Here is a 27,639-nt window from a genome sequence, read left to right on the forward strand (position 1 = left end):
CAGACAAGTTACAAGATTGTCAGACACAATACACTGCTGCAAAACAAGTAACTTTCTTTCAATTGTTTTAACAGGCTCACTTCTCTGAAATCATGTGGTAGAGGATGTAACATAGTAACACACCTGTTTTATTACAGGTCTGTCTAAGTCACCAATATTTCACATTTTACATTTGCCTCAGCAAACTGGATTGTCAGTCACACAATCTTCAGCTTTAGAACCATTTTTACATCATTTCCACAGCTGCTTGGTTCAAAATGTATGATCAATCATATCAATCATACCATTGACACATCAATACAATAGTGATTTTCAAATGACCTTGTATAAACATAACTGGGGCATCCTTCACAGTTCTTTAGCTTTCTTTTTTTTTGTGACTTCCTTTATCCTAGTATTAGGATTAGGGCTTTATAGTTTGCATCTGCGTCAGTTTTTTTTTCTTCTGGCTTTTGACCTGTAGCAGAGCCAAGTAAAATCTCTTAGTAAATCATATCATTATTTCATATAGCCTACTGTGAAGTTAGATTGATACATGCTAAACAAAAACAACCCACCAACAATCTACAAAATGTGGTCTGTAAAAGTAAATATTGAAGATATTTCCAGTTCTTCAGGCCTTACAATGGAGAAAGAAATTACGCATAGCCTACTGTTGGTCGGCAATGAAGGGGTTAAGAAATTGCGACATGCCGTGATGCGATTCAGTCAAGATGGCCGCGCCGTTGCAAGTGTCATAACACCTGGCTTGCTTTATTCATGGGATATTACCTGCTCAATAACATTTTGTGCAGGAATACTGCCGAACAGAATCGTTGCATCGATTATATGTGACTACAAAATGTACTAGTTCGTAGAGAATACATGTCAGTGGAATTACACTAGGACGTGACATTGCCAGTAGCCACCATGACTGCTAGCTGATTATCTGGCTGGCTAACAAGTAGCCGGCAAATCTACAGATTGATTGATTGTGGGAGACAAGTTGGCTACTTTAATGATTAGTTAAATAATTATTACTTTACGGAATTAATTTTCATATTTGGACAGCTTGCCTGTAAGTTAAGTGAAACGTTCTATTACTGTAGTCAACTACAAGTTTGACTTGAATCTCCTCACTAGCTAACCTTAGTTATAACTCTAGATACCTGTAGCACAATGGCAGTAATGTGGTCTCGACTTTCGTGCATTGGTTTAAGTAGAGGAATAAGGAGTATCAGCCTATTCTCCAACACGTCTCCTTCAAGTTGGACTAAGGTGGTCTCAGATGCGGAGAAAATAGTTGGATATCCGACTTCGTTTATGAGCCTGCGTTGCTTACTAAGTGATGAATTAAGCAATGTCGCAATGCACGTCAGAAAACTTGTTGGAACAAAGCATCCACTTCTCAACACCGCAAGGTATTGTCTAATAACTTAACGTCTTAATATCATTGAAGTTTGTGTTTTTATTTAACTTAAAACGAGGTTAAGATTGCCTAAAGACAAAGCCTCACAAATCTCACCCTTTGGGAACAGACGTGTGGCATTTCACAAATAAATGATTTTGTAATGAATTGCATGGCTGTGTGAATTGGATGGTATGGGACTGAATAGTCTTTAATGTACTATGCTGTCTTATTCGTGACCAGTGTTTTTATTCTACCAAGGTGAAGGCCAGGTCCATACCAGATTGCTAATTACAGTTCTCACCATTGGTCTATAACCTACAGCATGTCAGGGCTCGAATGGAGAGGGTATGGTCTTCCCCTATGGCAGCAGTAGGCCAACATATCTGGTCTTTTGATTTTAAAGACTGTACAACCTTACTTTGGCAAGGTGCAAACTTGGGGTAGATGTACATTGGAAGATAGCAAGGAAGCAAGAGAACACCCTAGTGTTATGACAGAGCCAAGTGAAGTCAGCAATGACATTAACAGATTTTGTTTCCGTAAATGCCTTTGATATGAATGGATTTGTATATCTGTTGGATGCCTGCATCTCTGCTAGTTAGTGCTCATAGGGGTGGGAGGCTCCCTCCTGTGGTTTCTCATAGCAACTCCAATACTGCCTTCTTACCTCTGGGTCCAAGTCTATCTGTTTGGCTCAGGCTTTGCAGTCAAGCCAAAATTGACTGATGCTTTATTTGTTTAGCACATAAAGATTGAATGTCTTTACTTTTGGTAAGACTAACAGAACTCTTAGGTGTGGGAAAACTCTGGCCTCAAACTGTCATCTTCTCAACATCTTAGGTGCAGTCCAGTTGGGCTAAGTAAGGAAGCAAGCATAGGGTGTCATCCTTTACTAAAGCTAAAGACATAGATTCATTTTGTTCATTTATATATATCTGATGGCAATGAATACTAACTTGAGTTGTGATATAATATGATGATTTTACAAACATATCTCTTTGCTAGATCTTAACATTTTAAAGTAAAACAAATAATGCTTGGTGAGAGTGAGTAAAAGAGTGTTTGCTAAAAACCTCTGGAATTGATGTGTAAATTGATTTGTATTGAAGAAAAATACCTTTATGCGTGATGCTGATGTTAGGATACTGAGAAGTACTGTAATCCTCAAATATTACATCAATGCCTCAAACAAATGGAGTGAATGCATTCCATTAGTATCTTTACTCTCTTGCCAAAGGTGCACGCATCGGAATTTTACTTTCAGAATGTTGTCAAAGCTGGAGGGTGAGAACCCATGCCAGCCTTCATACCCTTCAAGGGTGCGACCACCAGAGTGAAGAGCACAGACAGGGGAAATTGAGGAGATAGGGAGAGAGAGAGAGAGAGAGAGAGAGAGAGAGAGAGAGAGTCTGTGAGAGTCTGTGAGAGGTAAGGAAAGCTGGAACCCAATCCGACCATGTGGACGACCGTGCTGGAAACCGTAGCCCAAGGGTGTAATAACCTATACACCTGAATCTGATATGACAATCCATTTCAGTGTTGTAGCATCGGACCTGAAGTGGACCTCTGACAGTCTGATTCCTCACCGTCAGCGCGGGCCGGCCAGCTCGTATTTCCTGGAGTGTCTCCGCCCCAAGACGTGGAGCGGACAAAAATATCCACAATGGCAGACAGGCGGACCCCGGGCCAGCTCGCTTTACTCCTCCTCCTCTCCCCTTTCCCTTCATTCTTAAAAAATGCCACTCAGCTCGCTGAAGTTTGAGAGAGTGGGAGAGGAGAGCAGAGAAAGAACGAGAGAAAGACAGACAGACAGACAGACAGACAGACAAGTTGCAAGTGAGAGAGTGAGGAAGGGAGAGTGGAAAAGAGTGAGAGAGAGGGAGGTTAAAGGAGGTTGAAATAAGCGGTGGGAAACACTCAGTGAACATCACTTGAGATGAGAGCAGAGGAGGTCTTTGGTTCTTGTCTGATCTATGTTAGCGCTGATGGCTGAGAACAGCCTCTTGACCTCTATCTGACATAGGCTCATCGCTGATGGCTCACATTCTCACATTCCTCCTTCAACAATGGCCAACTTGCTGTTCCTTCAAGAACTGTAGTTCTTAAATTTGTGAGGAGATGACATTATCCCATTGCCTAGCCCCTCCCATTGTTTTTCTCACCTGCTTGATCTCTCTCACTCTTTCCCTCTTTCTCTCTCTCTCTCACACGCACACGCACACGCACACGCACACGCACACGCACACACACACACACACACACACACACACACACACACACACACACACACACACACACACACACACACACACACACACACACACACACACACACACACACACACACACACACACGCACTGTAGGCTGACTGATTGATTGGCTCGTGCCATCTGACACAAACATTACTAATTTCTCCCTCAAGAGCAGAGCGAGTGCCGTTGGATCTGCGGTGACATACCATGTGACGCCCTACATGTACTTGGAGTAAAGACATGAGATTCCAGCATGCTTTTTACACCAGCCGGTGGTGCTCTGAAAGCAGGACGTTTTTGTCCAATTTTAAGAGGTGACGTAAGAGCTACCACTAGCCTTGCTGCTCAACTGCTTTAAAAGTTAGAGGAGACTGACTGACACCTCTCTCCTGGGCTCGATCTCTATTTTCTTTCCGTTGCCCCTTTCGTCCTGCTCTGCCTTTGTCCTCCTTCTGTTCCAGGCTGCAGTTTGGTACTGTGTTCTCTTCCTCCCGTTGGCTTCCTCCATTTGTCTCCTCCATTTACCTATTCTCTCTCCTCTCTTTTTCTTTGCCCCCGGTCGGGGGGAGGGGGGTCATGCAGAGGTTGGTTGTCTGGGTAGGAGCTGAGGGGGCGTGGCCACGTGTCATCCCTGGTTGCTAACGACGGCGTTGATTCATGGCGAATGGGACTCCCTAGGGGCAGGATTAGAGGTGCTCTATCTAAGCGCTCCCGAGGGAGAGCCAGGGTGTTTTATCTCCTCGGCAACCAGCAGCAGCCGAAGCTGCTTAGCCCCCAAATGCACAACCCCCCCCCCTCTCACACGCACAGACACTTTCATACACACATGCACAACCACAGCAGATCAATGCCCCCCGTCTCTCACACACTCCCTCACACACACATATACAGCACACAACACGCATACACAGATACTGTAGTGATGGGTAGGTCTGCTGTGTTGGGCTCCGTCACAGTTAGATTTATTAACTGTTCCATTCATACCTAACAGACAGCCATGGTCCAAGATCAACTGTAACAGTCTTTGGTCATCATTCACGTGCCCTGACCTAAGGGGGTACTGGACTTAACTGACCGACCGCTCAAGAGATAAGGCACTCCCTGTGAACCTGCAGCCCAGGGCTTTGATCAGCCCTCTGCATGCCTTTGACAGTTGCGCCCGAACCCTGACATTGGTTGTGGGTTTGTATCATAGATGAGTTGATGGTTTCACAGTATGTGAATTTTGGTAGCGTCACATTCTAAAAGAAATAACTTTCTCTGAAACTTATGTAAGCCTAGTTGTGCCCGAAACCCTGAGATTGATCTGCTGTGGTTGTGTATGTGTGTATGAAAGTGTTTGTGCGTGTGAGTGGGGGGCTGGGGGGTGTTGTGCATTTGGGGGCTAAGCAGCTTCTGAATTTAACAATGTTGGCCCAAATGGACGTTTTAGAATCCCTGTGCCGTTTTTCAGCCCTGTAGCTTCTGAAAAACACCTCTCTCTACAACCCAGCCCTCAACATTTTGCTGTTTGGCATCAGCAGCCTGTTTTTTTTTTGGTTCTAAATTCAAAATCAGTTCCAGTGTGCTAATTATTCAGAGGCTGTTGCAGGTCATAGCTGAGAGCCACAAGGCAACTTGCCACCTTCCTCCAGTGCAGTCGGACTCATCCTTTGACTTGGCAGCAAATTAATGACGATCTTGAAAGGCAGTTCTCCTCATAATTGTCTTGACCTCCGTCTCTGTGTCGTCCTGAAGAAGCAGCAATTAGCCGTTCTGTTTGCCTTGTTTCGGAACCTGAGTGAATAAAGAGCATGTTGATGGGGACTCGGAAGCTCAATTGAAGTGCGCTCAACCCAGGAGAGGCAGTCTCGTCTCGTGAAAATAAAAGAAGAAGCGTCTTGTTAACCGATCGTTCTGTGCATTTGATTAGCATCTGATTATGGGGCTGGGGGGAGATTTTGTTTCTAGTGTATCAGAAGTTAAGCAAGAGGGCTCGGGTTTACCCCTGGCATTCCAGACCAGTTGGGGGAAATTCTTGTTCTGAAAATGAGATTGATCCCCCGAGGTTCTGGCCTGTGCAGAGGATAAGTCAGCCAAATGCAGGGGTCCGCCATGGCACCGCAGCAGAGGAGCGAGAGAAAAAAAGACAGAAAATCGAAAATCTTACGCTCCATGGAGTTCAAAACACATGGGTAATATTAGCTGCTGAATTCTGCTGCGTTGGGTTTGAAGGTGGTCTACAGGGACCTCAGACTGTTCTATGAAGTTTGTCCACAGTTATAACTTTGTCTGTGCGGTGTGTGCATAGCTCTTGTGTGTTCCGGTAGCTCAGCTGGTATGGGTTTAATTCCTAGGGAGCCTTCCCTGTACTGTGAGCCACTTTGGCGGAAACCAAAAATAGTCTGCAAAATAAATAAAATGTGTGTGGTTCGAATGTTTGCCTCATCTTAATTTTCTAAAGCAAACAAGTGAATGTTGAGGAACTTTTGCTTTGAATAATATAGTTTTACACTGAGTCAGTAACATGATATTATTAAGAGCGAGTTAAGCCCACTGATAGGCTCTTATCTTTATTCATTGAGACGGCTAATAGGTATTTAACTGAGTGTGTGACTGTGTGGCATGCTGTTAAACTTGAGGCTGTATTTCAAATGGTTTCCTGGAACTGTTCATGTTACTTTCTTTTGATTTTGAGATCTTGCCATCTCAACATGCACACATATACACACACACACACACACACACACACACACACACACACACACACACACACACACACACACACACACTCTGATGCCAGTGTGTCTCTTGTGCCACAGGGGCTTTGTGTACGACAGCAAAAACAACCTGCAGATGCGTGGGCTGGTAGTGCTCCTCATGTCCAAGGCAGCCGGCCCCAGCCGCAGCATCCCTGACCCCCAGCTCCCGGACATGGTCAGCGGCATTTACCCCAGGTAAGCCAGCCCTGGTCCCACCCCCTCACACAGACACACAGACACACAGACACACAGACACACAGACACACAGACACACAGACACACAGACACACAGACACACAGACACACAGACACACAGACACACACACACACACACACACACACACTGATACATGCGCCGCAGTTTTATTTAGCCTCCTGAGGCAAGAGGGTAGGTCTTGCGATTGATCGATCTTTCTGTCGTCTGTGCTCTCCTACGGTGACGCAGCTCTGATTGTGTTTTGTAAATGTTTTGACCACGTGGAGCCACATCAGACGGAGTCTTCAAGGTTACATTCACTTTGTGAGAAATAAGCTGCTCAACCACCCCACCCACCTAGCTACCAGGGCTTTGGAAGACTCAGAGCTCAGTGTCCTCGCTTCCCTCCAGCACACTCAACCACAATCCTCAAAGGTCAAAATAGCCACAGAAAAAGCACAAGAAACATGTCTTTGGCGGACAAACTAAAGTGTGCAGTTAGTGTAGGGACAGCATTTTATTTTCTCAAGAGAATTACAGCGACCTTGGAAAGAAGCCCCCAAAACGTCTATTTTAGCAATGGTAATAAAGTGAGGCTTTTTTTTCTCACTCCTCCTTAAACCTGCTCTTTGCCCTTGGTGTGCTGGCGAGAGTGGAGAGCCTCTCCGTAGGGCATCACGGCTCAGCCTCCTGCCGCTCCTGTCCTCCGTCCCTGATGAATTCAGCCACCCAAGTCCCGCAGACAAAGAGGAGGATTTGGGGCATCGGAGGTCCCCGGGGGAGCAGGCAGTAAGAAGCAGAGAGAAGCCGTGTGCCCCCCCACCCCCCAACCCCCCACCTCCCTCACTCGCCCCAACCACCACCTCCTCCTCCTCCTGCTTTTGCACCTCATCGCTCCCGGTTCGGGGCCAATTTGAAACGAGGCCAGGGGTGCTAAACGACTCGCCAGCACTCCTCATTAGCAGCTTCATTCCAGAGACCCCCCCCCCCCCCACAGGCTGGTCATCTGGCTTAGGGAGCCTCAGCCGAGTCGAGATTCCACATTGTGACTGGGAGGGGCTGCAAGGCATGGCTCTGCTAAGCGTAACAGTGCGGTAGCGGAGCAGTCCTCGTTCGGATTTTGGAAACGCCTAGCCATATCCATTGTCATGACACTGCATCACCCTATCACCACAAGAGGAGTACAAACTCTGAAAATTGAAAGAGAGGAACACTATTGTTGCTCACTTCATTACCAACAATACGCGCTCAAGGGGCTGTTCGTAGGGCGATGGTTCGTTCTGAAAAGTACAGGCAGTGGAGAGGCTCAGCGTGTATTGTTGTGTGTCCACAAGTTGCTACCTTGTCAGAGGGTCCGTCTTCAGTTTTTAGGGAGCTGCGGTCGCGGGAGAGGCGCATCGAGTGATTGGGGCCTATTGGTCGGAGGAGGATGGTATGACTGGGCTGGTGAAAGAGGTGGAGTGTGCGTTCATTCATGTTTCGCTGCGGCTGGCTGTGATGGCACAGCCCTCCTGCTCCGTACAGCCTCGTGCTCATATCCTGTTTCCGATTACAACTGTCTTTCACAAACACCTCATGCAAAGTACACACACATACTCACACACACACACACACACACACACTAAGCGAGACAAACATAAGGCGGAATGCCGCACAGAAAGGGCAATTTTCATGTGTGGATCATTTCATGGTGTTGCCAAGTAGTTACCAGAAGCTGTTGTTGTGCTTGGCAGGTAGAGAGCGGGGCATCTGAATGAGCTCTTTCTTGAGCTGGGCCTGGCCAGCACTCAGGTCTGGGGAAAAGAGAGAGGGAGGGAGACAGCGAGGGAGTGAGGGATGTTAGGGAGGAGGGAGAGAGAGTTGGGGGATAGAGAGAGAGGCAGGGAAGGTAGGGATGGAGAGAGAAAGAGAGTGAGAGAGGTGTGATGGGCAGAAAGAGAGAGAAAGAGGCAGGTTGGTAAGCGATCGACAGAGAGAGAGACAGAAAGAGAGAGAGAGAGAGGTAGAGAGAGAGAAGAGGCAGGGTAAGAGAGTGAGTGAGAGAGTGGGGAAAGAAGTGGAGGTGGCACATGGGAGGGATGGGCCCTTGGTGGCGTTGGCAGCCTCCCCGCCGCCTCAGGGGCCTAAAGCCACCACTATGTTCCTGCATTCAGCTGGCCCTACGACAGGAAGTGACCACATTCTTCCAGCCACGGCAGGCAGCTTCACCGACTGGCTGCCTGTTTGGTGTGTGTGTTTGCTTTTTTCTCTCACATGCCTTCTGTGAATTTCTTTGATTTCAGCACAAAGCCCCTAGAGTCACAGTCTGTGGCACATTGAACCACATTGTCACCTAGAGCCATTTTTGCATATGAAAGCTCAACGTGCAGAGGCAACTGCTTGAAGTCTTACACACACACACACACACACACACACACACACACACACACACACACTCACTCACACGTGGAGCCATAGGCACAGAAGACTGCCTTTGCAAATAAACTTTGTTGACTATGACAATTTTGGTCAGGGCCAATTTCATAGAAAAATAAGTAAATGCACAAAAACATGTTTATTTGGCCGTCGTTTTTGTATGCGGTCATGTTATCCAGGGGATCCTGGTGTAGCATGGCTATGCCCAAACACAAACGCACATTCACAGGCTGTGGGTTTCTCGGTACCACTTCAGTGTGTGCCAACAAAAAGTTGGCCCTAAAAAAGTGGGAAATGTTTTTGTTTTTAGGCAGTTGCCAAAACCTTGATGTGTTGAACAACAGTACCCTCATAGTGGTGATAAACTACAGGTATTTTTATTTGTAAGTAATATCAGGGAGAGAGACTTCAGTGAATGGTAATGTGGGGGTGGTGGACGCTGATTCATTGAATTCCCCTGCAGGCTATGAGAGGCAAGCGTCTCTTTAGTGGAGTTCCTTATTAATGAAAAAGCCGTTCAAGGTCATGGACTTCCTGTTCTCTCACAAGTCGGGATACAAGGACCATCATTTCTTGGCTGATTAACAAATGTTAACAAAAACACACACAGACACTATAGCATGCGCTAGCACACTCTCTCTCACACACAGACACACAGACACACAGACACACAGACACACAGACACACAGACACACAGACACACAGACACACAGACACACAGACACACAGACACACAAGACACACAAGACACACAAGACACAGACACACAAGACACAGACACACTCACACACAGACACAGACACACACACACACACACACACTATTCACGCTATGCACCACACAAATTGCAACATATGTCAGTCTGAGAGCCCAACTTGGTCACCTCATCTCCTCTGTTTTTCACGCCTCGTTCTTTCTTTCCTTCCTCCTCTCCATCTTCTCTCTCACTCTCACTCTCACTCTCACTCTCACTCTCTCTCTCTCCATCTTGTCTCTCTCTCTCTCTCTCTCTCTCTCTCGTGGAGCTCATGGTCTGTGACACGGGGCTGCGGGCTCATTAGCAGCTGGGGCTTTGATGGGGAGGTTGATTGATACCTCATGGGGCCCAGCTCCGCCCACTGTGACATGCAACATTTGTAAAATGTCTCCTGCTCCAGTGCGGGCGGCTGATGGCTCCCCAGGTCTCCGGGAGACAGACGGATGGAGAGAGGGAAAGAGAGGGAGCAAGGGAGGGAAAGCAGGAGAGAGAGAGAGAAAAAGATTGAGAAAGAGCAAGGTGAGGGTGGGGTGCAGGGGCAGGCGGATGGCTGCTCTCCAGTGCACATGCCGTTTCGATAACAAATCATTTGGTGGGACTAGAGAGTGGAAAATTCATGCTCTACATTCACCTGCATTTAGTGTGTGTGTGTGTGTGTGTGTGTGTGTGTGTGTGTGTGTGTGTGTGTGAGCCATGCTTTGGTAAAGAGGCTTTGTCATTGACTAGATGTAAATGAACCTTAGGTTATGTGGCTTGGTACATGCTTATTGATTTATCATTAATCACGTGCTAACTTTGGCACCTGGGCGTCACCTGCGCCTCACATTCATGTTGATGGCTGAAATATTTGCTTGCACTTCATACATTTTAACGAGACGTGTCAGCTTCAGTTCAGCTCCGTAGATTCCGGAGGACTGAGCGTCGAGTGTTAATCTGGACTTGGCTGACAGTGCCACGTGAACAAGAAAATAATCAGCTAATCACCATGACCGTTGGTTAAAGTGTGGAGTAGTGCCCTCTAACAAGGCTCTCCTGTGAGGAAACGAGTCTGATAAGTGGCATTCGGGAGAGGTAGATGGTTGAACACTTATCTGGCCCTGTGGCATGGGATTGTGGGATTTAGAGCTGGAGAGAGTGATGTGGGAATCCTGACTGCCCTTATCAGCCTGGCCCAGTCATTGTGAGGGAAGACGAACAGAGCAACACACTGGCCACAGTCAGAGCATCCCGTAGACCAGGAACTAGCAAGGAAGTTCAGGCTTCTGAAACCCATAGCAGGGTTTTTCCTGGGTCGAAATGGGTCTTCGGTGCTCCCCCCCCCAAAAAATTTGACAGCTTATTAGTACATATTTATGTACTTTTTTTTCACCATTTCAGAAATAATGGCGGCTATGTTAAAGTGCTGATGTGTGTAAACCAAGGAGGACTCAATTGAGGGAAAATATTATTTATTTTATTTTATTTTAAAGTCAGGTACAGAGGTCACAAACAGCCTGTGAACATTCCACCCTCCGCCTTTTGGTGCCCTGGTAAAATGATTTAACAAGTTCATGGTCATTTTAGCCTGCATATATCTTTAATAGGCCTATTAATAATACTATTTATTAACGAAGTTCAGAGTCAAAGCTATAGTGAAAAGGCAGGATGTAGCCTAAAAGTGTGTTGGCTACAAAACCGAGGGTAATTATCTGGGAAATAGTCTCTAACTGCAGTCTCTAACTACAGTCAAGTTGTCATTGCTTGTGTCAAACCATTGTGAATTTGTCGTCACATTAAAACAGGAGACGACTTACTCCTTGTAGAAGACTGATGCTCGGAGCTCTAGTGGCTTCCTCAGGTGAACGAAGCTTTTAGAAGATCAACTGCGCGCAATTCCAGGATGCTTTATTTTCATTGGTTGCTGGATTAAATCTTACCCAGATACAACAGATACAAAAGATACAGTTTTTCTGATTGGCTATTGTGAAGGCCATTTCTTTTTTTTGGATAGGCTGATAAGTGGCACCTCATGGCAGAACTACAGTGGATTCGGGGAGACGTGCTTGATTCCTCCATGGTGAGGGCAGCGTGGCCAGGTCATGTTTGCGCGCTGCGGCACATTAAATAGCTTATCAGCGTGAGAAATACGATGTGTGGCGGGAGTACGTGATTAAAGACGACCAAAATTAGTGACTGTCACGCTCAATGCGTGACACTTGAGAGCCCTGAATTATATTCGAGATGCAACACAGATCTCCTCAGAACGAGCTGAGCTTTCATTGATAAACGAATGCGGTTGTCTGCCTCTCTCACGGAGTCTACTGTTACTCGTTCAAACGGATAGACAAATCCATTAGGTCCTCAACATAACAGATATTTTATTAAATTGAAAGCCATGAATACCGAAAATGGAATGTTATGCTCAAAATCACCGCCGACTGACAGTCAGGATGCATACGCAGTTTGAGTGATTGGCAGCTGTCCGCTCTGTCCATTCGCGCAACTCACAGTTGCGTGTTGATCAGCCAAGAAAAAGACACACTTATCGACTCGTTTACTGATCAAAGCAGAACGATAATTCGGCTGTAGGACTCTTGAAACATAATATTGAGAACCTATTCCCTGACAGGCATTGCATGCGTGACGCATAGATGATTTTTTATTTTTTTTGTTTTTCATCGCGCTTTTTGCCTTTAGGCGGTCGGGATTTTTCATAGGCGCTAGGCAAAACGGCTTCGGCGCGCGCCTACATTTTCTCTATGCAGGAAAAACCCTGGCCATAGGTCTAACTTAGATTGCTAAAATCACAAGTGCTTTTTTTATTCACAGCAGTTTTCTGGAAATGTCATGAAATGTAATGGCTTTCCACTTGAACTGGTCTTCCATTGTTACCCTTTGTCATTGAATGCAGAGAGTGTAGTGATGTGTTGTGAAGTGATGTGTTGTGTAGTGATGTGTTGTGTAGTGATGTGAAGTGTAGTGATGTGTTGTGTAGTGATGTGTTGTGTAGTGTTGTGTTGTGTAGTGATGTGTTGTGTAGTGATGTGTTGTGTAGTGATGTGTTGTGTAGTAAAGATGCAGTGAATTGACTGAAGGGAACTGAGGGGGTAGATGCTCTGAGGGGGTCTGCTGCAGTGCACTTGCACACGAAATTTCAAGCAGCCTGTGACTGAAGCTAGAAAATGGGAGCAGAGCGCTTGAGAGAAAGGGGCGTGTCAGAAGGGGCGTAACCCCTTTGCAAGATGCCATCGGTTGCTACGCAACAGAGGCCCCAAAGCTATTTATACCCCTGCCTACTCCACCCCCTGGCTCCCGCACTGCTGGTCCTGATGAGAGGGCTGGCCAGAGATTCATCAGCAGCTTCAAGGCAATGTTGAGTGCTGCTGGTCAGTCACACAATACACAGAGCCTCAGTGAGGCAGACGTCTGTGCTTGGATGCCTTGTTGCAGTAGTTGATACTACTCATTGATTGATTACTTCGTGGTATTGGGGAGTGCACCAGTCTCTGTTCTAAGTGTGAAAAAAGCCCTAGGTTATTCATCCATCCACAATTAATTGGCCCATAAAGAGCCACGCTTTGAATTATTGAGACATGCAATGTCAAGATGCGACCTACTAAGCATTTAATGAAGTATACTGATAACTATTATGAGGTGAAGGAAATAAATTGGAAGAGAAATAATTTTTCGCACGTTTGAAAAGGTCTGGCTCGGCAGGACGATGATGTTTGGTCGAAGACTGCCTTTTTTTTGGCAGGCAGCACCTTTGGGAGCCAATCCCTCTCCTCTCCTCTCCTCTCCTCTCCTCTCCTCTCCTCTCCTCTCTCTTCCTCAGTACAGACACAATAGGTGGTGATTGAACAGAAGAATAAGATGGAAATACAGAAAGAGGGATATTAGTGCATTTTAACAACGACTTGACGCAACTACAGCACCATACAATTACCTGCAGCCAGACCTTTCTGTCCTTGTTTGTGTGGATGTGTGTGTGCGTGCGCGTGTGTGTGTGTGTGCGCGCGCGCGCGTGTGTGTGTGTGTGTGTGTGTGTGTGTGTGTGTGTGTGTGTGTGTGTGTGTGTGTGTGTGTGTGTGTGTGTGTGTGTGTGTGTGTGTGTGTGTGTGTGTGTGTGTGTGTGTCACAAATGGTCACCCCTCCGGTCTCTTTCTTTCCCTCTTTCTTACACACACACACACACACACACACACACACACACACACACACAGTCACTCACACTCTAACACGCATACACTTGCGTTGTCGGCAGACGGGCAGTTGGAAGGGAATTATCTCATCAGGACACTTTCTCACCCGGTGAAAGACGCCTAAGTGGCCATCAGCTCTCGGGACCCTCCCACCACACATTCTCCCTGCATCACCACAGCTACCTCGCACGCAACACGGAACAACCTGATTATTCCCTTCGGAAGGGCTGAATCAACATTTGATTATAGCCTCCTGCTCTCCCCCCAACCTCCCCATAACCTTTGTGTGAAATGGCCCATTCAATGACCATTTCATCTCTGATAATCAAGAGTTGCAGTCATTTAGAAATTGTTTAAAATGTTGTGGTTTTTTTTTTCTCCCGCCTTTTTTTGTCTCTCTCTCTCTCTTTTTTTTTTTTTTTTAACTCCAAGCAAGGAGTTGTATTGTGTTTAGGGTCCTGTATGTGAGAAGTGCCTATGTTCTGTGCAGTGTTTGATGAAGATGGATGATTGTACAGGGAATGTATTTTGTACTATTTATATTGATATTTCAATTTTTCAATACAAACCCTTTACCTGCAATCATGACCAGTTTTGTTAAGATTTTTTTCAATCTGCAGTGGAAAGCATCTTTCATTTAGAAATGATGGAATTTTTGAATCATTTCAGTGGAGTTTAAGCAGAAAAAAGAGTCAGTAAAGTGACACATCTTATGTGTATGGTCTTTGGAGAAACAGGATCAATTGCCCATTGAGTGAATATATGTGTCTAATTTTACTCTTCATCTTGCTTCAGTCAGAGGAACCTGGCTGAGATAACAGAGCTCATTCATACGGCCTTCTTGGTACACCGTGGGATCGTCAACCTCAAGGACTGGACCAACGCCGATGGACCTCTCAAAGACATGCAGTTCGGAAACAAAATGGCGGTATTGAGTGGAGACTTCCTTTTGGCCAATGCCTGTACTGGACTGGCTCAGCTGAACAACACCAAGGTAAAAAATATCTCCTAACCTGTGGCCTAGATTCCTGACATGATAACACAGAGGTTGAGTGCCGTGCTCCTGCTTCGTACTCCCTCATTTCCTCAATAGGTTTTATTCATGCCTGTGTGCAACCTGAGGATCATGCCTCTGGCTATCCTGTCTCCAACATATTTACAGGGTTCCCACGATCATGGAAATCCTGAATAAGTCATGGAATTCATAAAGTAAATTCATTCAAAGTTCTAATAAGGTCTAATTCATTTATTCATTATGTTATTATACTCTTACATGCATGGATAAAGTTTTGCGGTGATAGTTTCTACTTGCATTGAAGTAACTAACCAGCCTACTAAAAAGAATAAAAATTGTTATTCATATTTCATTGTTATTCAGTGATTAGGTACGCAATTTTGTGAAGGTTGTGAAAGGTCCTTGAAAAGACATGGAGAAGTTTCAAAAATGGGTGGGAACCCTGTATTGATGAACTGTAATGAGTAGAAGCTGATCAGGTCCCTCACTTGGAAGGGAAGTCCACCCCTTTTTGGGTTCTGGTGCTGAGACCTGATGTTCCCATGGTAGGGTGAGACCCAAAAAAGCCAAGGGGAAGTTCTTTATATGAAGACAGGATGGTAATAGAGATCTCTCTAATCTCCTTGTTCGTCTAAGCTGGTTCTCAATTGATCTGGCCCGGTTAACTTGGCACATCGGCACATGTCACTGAAAAAGCGTTTAAAAGAAGTGTAATGCACAGGAAGTATGTGTGACGACGGTTGACGGCATTGGGTTGTGATGAACATGTCTTGTCTGCTTGTATTACTCTCCAACAAATAGGAGCACGACGATACTTATTAGGATAGTCATTTTATTGCAGCATGGCAGTTTTGAGTCACAACCCAACGATCACTTTTTAGTAAAATTAATATCAGAGTCCAGTGTGACATGGTGCCGGTCCAGAATTTGCTGTTGTGTTTGCCAGAGTCGGAAGTCCAAAAGACCCGTCTCCTGTCCACACTAAGCTTGGAGCGGGTTATCTGAAAACAGTTGTTAGCTATCTCTCTCTTCCCAGAGTTTATCCCAGTATTCTGCCACTCGTTCCTCACAAACCTGAGGCTCAAGCTCATGTCTTGCATCAGCAGTGGGTAGCATCCAAACCTGAGATCCCCAAGCCTGGGAATTCCACAACCACGCCGCACCCCCTGTACCCCAGATCCACAGAAGCTTGGGAAAACTAAAAACAGGAACAGGAGAAACACAGCTTTGGTGGGGAAATTCAGTGAACCACATTCAAATCTGTTACATATGCAACTTTCTCAGCCACAGTACCGACAGGAACGTGTAAATACCCACCCCCTTCATTTGCAGCTTTATTCCCATGGGAAAGGCTTGGTCTTAAGGTTTGCTTTTCAGGAGGAACAGAGTCAGATCGGAGAATGTCCACTGTAACAAAATGTCATCCATGCTCAAGCATAATTTGGCAAACATGGAAGATGAAGGTGTACCAAAGTTGTTACCCTCTCTGAGCATGTGTCTTCATTAGAAAGATTGTGAGGCTGACATTCAGACAGAAGTCCTACTGTATTCTGTGTGCAGTCTGATGCTGTGTGGCTGATCACTTTGCTCTGAGCCAGAGTGAGCTCTTATTTAGTTGACATTGATACAATGAATGGGAGAAATTGTTAGGATAACATAATAGATGACAGGTTTCAAGTGAAGTTAATGTAGCCTGTACATTGTACCCTGTCTATCCGTAGACTGCAGTTTGAGTGTCACAATCTCACAATGTCATTGCTTCAGTTTTTGTCATCTTCACCCTGTCGGGGTCTTCTGTGAAAAGGCTTGGGCAACGGTAAACCATTTACCTTAAAAAAGTGGTTCCCCCTGCATATTCAGTGTAGAAAGGCCTCTACCCCTTCCTCCTACTTAAGGCTGCAACAGTAATAGGTGCATGAATGTTGGCAAGCTATTTTACTGTCAAGCGAATGGAGTGGCTCAAATATTTAGTGCGTACAACACCCTGAGGACCTTTTTACAAACCACTGTTTTTGTTTAAAGCTTACATTTCCAAAAATAGGATTGTCATTAAAGCGCCTGAATCTTTTTCCAAACTCCAGAGGATTAAGATGACTTATTTTGACATTAATTACTGGTATGCTGAATCTTAAAAACTTGCTTCAAGATGAGCTCTGTGCTGCTGCTTCCCTCACCAGAACTAGCACCTGGCTGTATGTGAAAACTGACTCTAGGCGAGTGGCCCGAAGAGCCCAAACACGCCTGTTGTTGTCGAAACTATGGTGATCTCAGCAGAGCCGGGAGATGGCGAGGCAGGGGGAACGGTCAGCTGACTCTCTCAGGTTTCTGCCATCTGCCAGAGGATTCTCTGTGGCCTCTTTGAAGCCCCTCTCCTCCCGGTCATGCAGCACGCAGAGTGGCCAGTTGATCTACGTCAGACAACTGCTTTCCAAATAAGTCTGTGCATCAAGTACACAGCCCTCTGATTGAAATAGCAAAGGCAATTTTGTGTTATTTTAGTACATGTGTAAGGAAGAACAGAAAGGCCTAAAAAAAGCAAATCCATCACTTTTCTCTTGTCCTCATCTCAGCTGACTGAGTGCCCGTGGTGTGGGCTGGGGGTGTCTGGTCAAGCTACTTGTATTGGCTTACTAGTAGTCGAATGTTTTGGCTCGAATGGCTTGATGTTGTCAGCATCGACCATCCCAGAGTAGGTTGTAAGTGGTGACCCCGGGGAATGTGTGTGTGTGTGTGCGTGTGTATGTGTGTATGTTGGGAGGTCAACCTGGGTTATCTTCTGTTATGTGGATTATTTGCAAGAGTATCAACAATCCTTACGGAGGACTTAAACACCACTTAAAGCAAGCTACCTGTTTCTGTTTCAGCCTGACCCTAGCCAATTGATTAAATCAGCAAATCAATTTCTCCGCCTACAGTAGTATAGAGTGGACGGACCTCTGCACATGCCAACAAACATCTCTCTCTCCCTCTCCCTCTGTTCTTCACACACACATTCTAGCAGACATACCTGATATTCATCTAAGCATAGTCAGTGGTAAGGCAGGTTTGTATTTGTATATGGGAAATGTGCACTTTAAAGTAGTCGCTAAAGACACTCAGTGTTGTCTGGATGAGGTAATAGCAGGTAATGGTCCCCACTTGTATGCACATGTAGTATGGTCATAATACACACACACACACACACACACACACACACACACACACACACACACACGTACACATGTGCCCATTCACATAGGCAGTGTGTGTTCATATGCATGTCGCCTGGTGTTTGAATGTTGACAGGTCTTGTCACCAAGCGCAGCCTGCAGAATGTGCGGCCTCTGGGCGAATGGAAACTAAACACATCTCGCGCCCCACTTCAAGTTGGCCTGTATCCTGGGGACCCCCACCCCTGCAGCCACCCCTACACCTCACCCCATCCAAAACGTCCACCTTACCCACCACCACTACCAAACCCTGCCCCCCCTGCTCGTTTCACACGGTGAGGAGGTCGCAGTGGGGTCGTTTTTAGGTCAGACATGCATGTCGTCCTCCGAGGGGAATCCTGGATATCCCCGCGCTCAGTTCGCCAAAGACTAAACACAACCCCCTCACTGATAGCGGCCCAGATTAGTTTCACTTTAGCGTTCTCTTTTCTCTCTCTCTTGCTCGTTTTTTTGTTGTCTCTCTCCCTGACCTGGGGAAAATGAGATGTAGATGGTGAAGATTAAGACAGTGGAGAGGGGGGGGGGGGGACGTTGGAGAAAAGTTCTCAAGGTTCTGGGCTAGCGCAGCTGTGCGAGAGGGAGGAAGGAGAGAGCACGGCTCCTGGCCCTCGGAGGGAAGCAGCCATCCTGGTGTTGAGAGGAGCTGAACTACTGAACTCGCCTCCTGTTGTAAAGTTTGCTGGACTTGTATGAAATGTCAGTCAGCTATTTAGTGTGACCCAATGCAACAGATACTGTGTTAAGAGGGTGTGTTTCTCTCTCTCTCTGTTTGTGTGTGTGTGTGTGTGTGTGTGTGTGTGTGTGTGTGTGTGTGTGTGTGTGTGTGTGTGTGTGTGTGTGTGTGTGTGTGTGTGTGTGTGTGTGTGTGTGTGTGTGTGAGAGAGAGAGAAAAAAAGACAGACAGAGAAAGATGGGACGCATTCATTAGATGCACAGTAGCATTCAGGAGCTCCCCCTGGTGGTGTGATGTGATATTTTTCTGTAAGGATTTGAAGACCAGGGCTACTTGTCAAAGTCAGTTCTTCAGTTCCTTTAGTTAAGTGTTCCACAGAGTCAGTGACTGGCTGGCTCACACATGTATGTGAGTGGGCGGGTATAGTCATTGCTTTTAATGGTGTTCTCATCTGCCAAGATTTTGTTGTGTTTTTCTTCTTCGGTGGCTCTTTGAGCATTGTTGAGACCTATAGTCATGCCAATTTCCATCAGTTGCACATGCACACACACACACACACACACACACACACACACACACACACACAGACACACATGTAGCTCCTTCACCCTCGTGAGGGAATCTGTTCCCTGAGAAAGAGGGTGTGAGTGTGAGATTGGCTCTCACTACCTTGGGTGTAAACTTTAATTGAAACCTTGCATTGCGTCACAGCGGCCAACCCGAAACCTGAGCAGGCACGCATTGAGGAGTGATGAAAAGACACACGTTCCATTCTGATCCGGCTCACGCTGCTTTTAAACCGGCAGAAAGATGAACCAGCCTAGCGGGCGGACTTGAGCGTGCCGCACAGAGATGCTTGAAAGCAGAGATCACCACCCTCTCCCCCCCCCCCCCCCACCTTGTGGGCAACGCTGCCGCCGCAGCTTGAGGTCTTAACCGTGTGGCGTCTGGACAGTCCCGTGGTGCTTTCCTGGGAGATCCCCCCCTGTTCCACTGTCAACGTTTACTTCAACACTCAGAAGAGCACACAACAGGACAGCGGTACCCTCGGATGGAACCGCGACTGCTAGGCTAATGCCTGTCTAGCCATGCGTTGCTCCGAGAGGAAGCGGAGAGCCGCGTACAGATGTGGCCAGCATCTGTCTGAGCTAATCTCTCTGTGCCCTGAAGCAAAGCTCTGTGGACCAGGTCTGGAGAGAAATGGGGTAGTAATGTGGGTCCCTCTCCAAAAAAGCGGCAGGGGTGTTTTTCTGCGCGCGTGATTGATCTGTATTATGCGCTCTGGCCTTGAGAGCGATCCTGGCTGAGCTCTAGTATAAACGGTAAGGCGACACCCAGGCCCCTGCTCATCTTTCTCCCCCTCACAGACCTGTCGGCGAAACCCAAGCCGGCTGGATTTGGGAACGCGGGATGAGGGAGGGAGGGATGGAGGGATGGATGGAGGGAGGGTAGTCGGTGGTGGAAGGGAACAGGGGAGGGGGAGGATTTTATCTGATACTTTCCCAAAAAAAAAAAAGCCCCCCCTTCTCTAATCTGCCCCTTGTTTTTTTCATTCTCAGCCCAGCAAAGACAGCACATCTGGTAACACTGTAGGCGCATTGTCCTTTTTGGTTCTTTGGCGACGGAGTCGGGTTGCCTCAATATTTCCTCAAGGATCCGGTTTCGTAGTGGGCGCACACACACACACACACACACACACACACACACACGCACACACACACACACAGACATACACCAAGGGAGACTTGGGTAGAGAAGAGAGTGGTGTTACCAAATAACTCAAAATAAATGTCTGGATTTCATGAAGACATGTGTGATGCACTTCTCCTTTCCTGTCATTTTCAGAAGAATGGATGTGGTTGTGTTATCCTGACAGCCTAACAGAGTTTTGGAACAGGGAAAAGTGGAGCCTGTCTAATTGGCCGTTCCTCTCCACATTACAGAGAGGGGGGGGGAGGGATCTGCGTAGGGGCCAGTAGAGGTAGTGGAGGGTGTGTGAAACGTTAGACTCGAGGCAGTTATATGAAAGGCGACACGTCTGACAATTTAACCCCCCCATAGCCCCAACCCTCTCCTCCTCTCCTGGATTCATATTTCCTAATTATATTGGAGAAATAAGAAGAGAACTGATTAAATCTGGACAATGGGCACACGCAGGCCCCCTTCAGGAAAGCGTAGGTAACACAATAAAGTTGGCTCAAGATTTGTGTGACTTGAGATAGCAGCTTGAAAGAGCCATTATCTGTCTCTTCCTTTCCGCGCTGGTCATATTCTCTCTGCTTTGATGCAGGAGTTCAAGCGCTCAGTGAGTTGTGAGGAATTAGATAATGTCTTGGTTTGTGTTCACTCATGTATTTCATTAGCCATTCCTTTTTGTGTCTGGTTAGTGTGGCAATGTATTATAACCCCGCGTCTCTTTCCTCTCCAATGTCATCTCTGTGCTATTCACTCTACAGTCCAGTGGAAGTTGTCTTCTCTCCTGCCTCCCCTCCCGAAACTGTTGACTTTTAACAAAACCTCAAATGTGCAGAAAAAACCCCCCTTAAAATGTGTTGCCTCTTTTGTTGTTTTTTTTTTTTTTTTTTTTGGGGCGGATGCTTTGTGCCGCATGCCCTCATGAAAGCTTCCCCAGGGGACGCGGACATCAAGAGTCTCTTTATTTTCCTTAGTCAAGCTGTTTGCCCGCCGAGTGCTGGGTGCCTCTTTGAACAAGCAGAAGCCCAAACCTCTCAAGCCTCTCCGTTCAGCCAGATCCCTCTCTCTATGCTGCACCCCATGCTGCTAGTGCATGTGGTTTCACTCAGGGCTGATGCTCTCTGATGGTGTGTGTGTGCGTGTATGAGTGAATGAGTGAGTGAATGAGTGAGTGTGTGAGTGTGTTCCTGTGCCTGTTAATGTATGAATGTTTCACAGGCGGTAAGGGGTTTCCTTTCGAAGGAACCTAGCATGTCGTTTTCAAATGGAGGTTGAAGCAAGAGGTGGCGTGAGAGGTTGAAAATGTAATAAACACAGTATTTTATTTTGCAGCATATATTTTTGTAAAGTAGAGTTGTGTGTCTGTTCGTTTATGTGTGTTTGTGTTTATGTGTGTGTGTATGTGCGAGCTCGTGGATGCTCCTGCGCGCGAATGTGTGGGGTACCAGATGTCTGGAGCCTCATTAACCCCTCAACCCTCTGGACATTTCTCTGTTTTTACTCACCATCTGCTTTTTAACTACAGGACGGACACCCAATCCACCCCACTAATACAGTTTGGGCTGGGTGAGGGCTGCGCTATAAATATGACCCGTATTAACAAAGCCCCGTCTGAATGTGTCCAACCAAAACATCAGGCCATCCGTGCCCCCTGATAACGAGACGGCAGCACGAGGATGATGACAACCCGCTTAACAGTCTCTCTCAGCCAGTCCTCATCCACTCACCTCCTCCCCTCCTCAGCCCCCTTGGGCAGCTCCAAGATTGCATTAGGTGTGCCATACATGCCATAAAGAGTCAGCCTGTATGTAGTTTAAACTGGCAAAAAAACTAGCAAGTTCTCCCTACTGGAACCGAGACCATGAATTTCAAGTTCATTTTTAAGTACCGTTGGATTTGAAGTTATTTTTGAGTTTGGGTTACGTGTGTGCATATGGATGTAGAAATACATTTCGGACATAAGGTTGACATGGATAATATTTCCATATCTTCTTCATATTTCAATATTTAGACCATGTGAGGCTAGTATGTGCTTTTTTGTTTGTGTTGATGTGAATGTAAATCACGTTTTTGACATTTCTGATCATTCTTTTGAGAGAATGCCCATTAATAGCCACACTGTGTTTCTGTCACCAGGTTGTGGAGGTGATCTCCAGTGCCATTGGTGACCTGGTGCAGGGCATCTACAACGAGGGCTCCCACTCTGCCGAGGTAAGAGGACGTGCAGCTCCCACAGTCAGCCACAAGGGGACCCTCAACCACATTTGGCCTAATCAAGTCAGTCACGAGGCCTCTGTGGAACATTACGCCATTGACCAGTCCGAGACAGATTCAATTGGCCACAGTTTAGGGAGGCTGGTGTTGCATGACTGTAAACATGTTGTTCCTTCCATATCACGTTACATATTCTGTCCCAGTCGCTGGATACACTGAGCAGACATATGGTCAGGAGGACGGGATTGTGGAAAGGTGTTTTTAAAAAAGATGTATGGGCAATACTTCAAAGGATGAAAAAAAACTAGTTTCACCTGATCAATGGAGAAGCGTCACATGACACCAGTATCTACTGTAAACATTCTGCTTGCGGGTTGTGCAGGAGTTTCGCGCGGTCGCAAGGAGTGCATACATGCACAGCAGACACACTGCAGTTTAAATTAAATGTGACATTTTATTGGCCGGTTCATAATACGAAATTGGACTCGCATGATCAGATGCACAGCAGGGCCAGAGCAACTTTCCATAATCAGCCCAATTTTGGGAGTTAGACGCGGGCTTGTGGCACCAGACAGTCAGGGAGAGGCCATTCATGGCAGAACGGAACAGAACAGAACAGAGGAGAACAGAATGATCTGACTAAATAATGAATGAAAGGGAGAAAGTTAGTGCATGATAGCAAACAGCCTGAATGTCTGGTCTGGGCCACGTTTTCCTCCGGGATGCAAGGGGAGAGTATTTCTGACGGGGGGCAGAGGCGGCTCAGGTTTCTCCTTGCCCCTTTTAGAGGAGAGGATTCCGAGCAGACACCGCATCGTTTTCTCCTTCCAAGCCCGCTCCGATTTCAGCCCCCCCACTCCGCTCCTTTTTTGTCGTATTTTGTTTTTCTCGCTGCATGTTTTTGAAGGTAACAGGTATGAATGGAAAGGAAATCTAGATACTTTCTTTGTGATTGTTTCGAAGTATTGGCTTGATTTTATTGAACCTTTTTTTCCCCCCCTCTATGTAGTGGTGGAGAATTACTTATCAGTTTACGTTTCAGACATCTTCAGACAAAAAAGCTATGCTGATGAGATCCCTTTTCCTCTTGAATAAATCCACTCAATGAATTTGTACATGGAACATGGATGTTTTTACAGCAATTATTCACTTCTGTGCCTCCCCCATTCACAGGACTCCAGTGCTGCTGATGTCTCCCTGGCCTCATGGGAAGACCAGGCGTTCCTATCCCACGGTGCTTTGCTGGCAAAGAGCTGCCAGGCAGCCATGGAGTTGGCCAAGCACAACATCGACGCCCAGATGCTGGCCTACCAGTACGGCAAGCACCTGTCCCTCGGCCACAAGGTACACCAGCCAGCATCCAGAAAAAAAACTCTCTCTGCCCCCCTACCCCCTTTGCATGGCTGAGATCATTTAAATAATTCACAAGTTATCATTACAATTTTTTGGAGCAAGTACAAGTTCTCAAGAAGCAAAGATTTGTAGGCGTAAGAACATACCTTACATACACCCATTCCATACCCCTCGAAGGAGCTTGCATCTGTTGCATCCATCTGTTCCTCAAGGCTCTCCAGCATCCTAATTCTTGACTGAGTCTTGGGCAGCATGCTGGTCGTCTAATTTATTTTTATTTTTTTTCTCTCATTTTGGCAGCTGAACTCTGACCTACAGCCATTTATGAAGAGCAGCGCAGCGGACCCCCTTCCCTTCAGCATGGACCTGGCTCCCGTGGTCTTCCACCGGCAAATCGTGGGGCAGGAGAAGTGGCTCCAGCAGCTGCAACAGGTAGTGTTTGCACCCTACAGAGACACCGCTTCCAGTCAGGGACTTGGGTTTTACACAACCAGTTGCAATGGTAATGCGAAATGGTACAGTGTAATGTGTAATGCATGCGACTGGGATGTTGGAGCTCGGAAGAGAACATGAATGGTAATCTGAAAGGGCTAGTTTATTATTTGATGTTTGCCATTCATTGAATTAAAAAATGCCTGTTGTATACAGTATTTTTTATGGTGATAGGATTTTAACTTCCTCAAAAACAGAAAAACTATTCTATACTGTCTGTGGCACATCACATATACAGTTGTACTATCGTACACCTTTATGATAGTATAATCAATATTAATAATTGACAGCACCTGATAATGTTCACCTTTTTCTTTTCTCAGGCAAGAAGCATAGGAAGACCTATAGATTACACTAAGGTAAGAGAACATGTACCCTACTCCGTTATTTCATCTCTAAGCATTTATTGGAATAGCATATCCAATTAAATGGCCATTCACAGTGTCCTTTTGGAAAGCCAACAAAGCATTTCTACTATACCCTGATAAAGGAGACCAGAGTGAAACTATAGACACCTTGCAAAAACAGCCCTATTTATCATCAGCAAACTTTGTATAGTACCAGTGTGCAATATCTAAATCAAAGAGTTAAACCGAGAGAGAAAACCTATCCAGCAGACACTCAGCGGACCCAGTGCCCCTTTACAACTTTCACGTCTCTCCCACCTCTGGGGCGCTACTGAGGGATGGGTCAGGGTACGGTTGCAGCCGGAGTGTGAGGGGACAGGAGGGTGTCTGTTGGCTGTAACTGATAGCAAGTTTAGAAATTTGGTTTCCAAAGTCAGATGGAGAAGAAAGAAGGGGAGACAGATGAGGGGGGGGCAGGAAGAGTGAGAGAACAGGGGGATCTCGGGTCGCGACTGAAACCAAATCAAGGGGGATAAAGTACCAGGGCCTATTTACGGAGGAGACAGAGCGACTCGGGGACGGTGGCATCGGTGGAGAATCTCCTTCACCAGGGGGGCAGGGACACGGCGCAGAGGAAACTGTGGTGACTGTGTGTGACAGCCGTCAGCATGAACGCTGCGCTAAACTGTCAAATACATGAGAGATCATTCAATAGTTGATCAACAAAACTGCTGGTGACAACTCCGAAGGAAATGACTGAGACCTGAACATGTACCAAGGTACAGAATACTTTCAGTGGTGCCGAGCCGGAACACTTGTACATTAACAAACACATAAAATGGAGCACATTTTAAACAAAATGTGATCGTCTGAGGACTTCTGATGGGACACAGCCGCTGTACCATTTAGGTTGTAACTTTACAGACAGGACAGAGAACACGCGAGGGTAGAGCGGTTAGACTGCAGTCTCCGTGCGCTCCTCTCCCCAAAGTGAACACAGTCCCACATTATGTGCCGGTCGAGTGATGCTCTCTGCTCTCTGTGTTTAAGACAAGCTCCACAGGGGCTTTTCAGCACAACCTGTCTTCCCAATCATTTTGTCCAAATGCCTCAAGCAAGTTGATGTCCTAAGAGGGCAGAAGCTGAACCGCAAGGGAGAGTAGACTTACGGTTAAATGTGTCCATGATTGTAAGCAAAAGAGTTTGTGTTTCTGTGAGTGTTGGCGTTTAACATTTTGGGGTGAACAAAGTGAAGTTTTTCCCAGAAATCTTTTTGTATTGAACAGGGATATGAAATACAATAAGACTAGATAATACAAATACAACGACTAGATAATTATCATGTTGGATAATTACTGTAAAATATTAATTCACCTGACCATGCTGTTCTTCCCCTACTCTGGACAGCTGTGGTTAACAATCAAAACCGAAAAAGGAGTGAGCCAAGCCATGGACCTGTGCAGTTACCACGGAAACAAAGCTTTGGAGGCCATCAAGCGCTTCCCTCCCTCAGAGGCACGATCCGCGCTAGAGAACATCGCCTCTGCCGTCACCAAGATCTGACCAATACCTTTTCCACCGCATTCCGGTGAAGAACATTACCTCAACTGCCACGATATGTATGCCGCAACAATCTCATCTGTGACTTACAGCCTTTAAGCTGTAGCCTTTGGTTACAGCAGGTGTCTATTAAACAGATGGACTTGGAACCAGGTGTGTCTCGAACAGAAAAAAAAGCTGACATACTCAATGAAATTCCATGCAGATGAGTCTAATATGCAGAATAGAGTAAACCACAGAAGAGGCACGGTTGGCTGCATTGTGCAGTGTGCATAGCTTCTCATTTCAACTGTTTGGAAGGAATCTAATTTAAAGATTGTATTGTGTATATTTTAAAAGACAAATTTGAAGTTGGTGTTTCCGTTATAAATTATATATTAAATGCTTTATGCATTTATGTAATTGCTTGCTTTGGTTTATTTCTTTGTTACTGCTACAACTCAACCCTTGTCGATGATATCTCACAAATCATTCAGTTGTCTTTTTGTTCCACTGCAAGTGTGTGATAGCAGACAAAATCAGGGCAAAAGAGAAAAAGAAAAAAAAAAGGTCAAACTGCTTCCCTTGGTCCTGCCACAGGCACACTTGAAGCTGTGCTAGCAGAAATTATTAATGAGGCCCACTCCCGTGACCTGAGCAAATGGACAGGAAATGCGGCAGTATTGATTGGGCCGTCGTGCGGGCTGGCGCCAGGGTGGTGGCCTGTGGTTTCCCAGGCGCTCTCCACGGGCGGACAGCAAGGGTGTGAAGCCGGGGCGGAGGAGCGTCACCCTAACCAGCAGCCCCCTTACCAACACCCCCACTCCCTACCCCCCCATACCCCACCTGAAGGACGTAGAGCCTTTCTCCTGGGAATGATGAAGAGGAGAGCGGCACAGACTTACTCGTCTTCTGTTAACCAAGTGTTCAAAAACAAACTTTTTCAAAAAATTAAATAAAATAAATGTCTGCTTCTCCTGCACCCTTACTGTTCTTGACTGGTGTTGGGATGCAACACTGTCTCCACTCAGGTACACAGTGCAGTGCGGCAAGCCTCTAGCCATCCATGAAATATTTATCTCTGCCTTGAGCGGACATGAGGAAATTCAGAGGGAAAGTAAAAGGAACAAAAGTATGGAGGGAAAATGTGCCAGTCAAAAACACAACAG

At 46.2% G+C, this 27,639-nt stretch overlaps 1 protein-coding gene across 1 annotated transcript; it reads left to right on the plus strand.

Moving 5' to 3' along the window:
- Window positions 1–720: 720 nt before the first annotated feature.
- pdss2 (prenyl (decaprenyl) diphosphate synthase, subunit 2) lies at window positions 721–26,893 on the plus strand. Its single transcript, XM_080850589.1, has 8 exons — window positions 721–1,400; window positions 6,444–6,578; window positions 14,729–14,927; window positions 22,662–22,736; window positions 23,913–24,083; window positions 24,393–24,524; window positions 24,908–24,943; window positions 26,339–26,893. The coding sequence occupies exons 1-8, from the start codon at window positions 1,159–1,161 to the stop codon at window positions 26,492–26,494; spliced, it is 1,146 nt and encodes a 381-aa protein (XP_080706715.1). The 5' UTR covers window positions 721–1,158; the 3' UTR covers window positions 26,495–26,893.
- The last annotated feature ends 746 nt before the right edge of the window (window positions 26,894–27,639 follow it).

Source organism: Sprattus sprattus, assembly GCF_963457725.1.
Source record: "Sprattus sprattus genome assembly, chromosome: 13".
Taxonomy (NCBI): domain Eukaryota; kingdom Metazoa; phylum Chordata; class Actinopteri; order Clupeiformes; family Clupeidae; genus Sprattus; species Sprattus sprattus.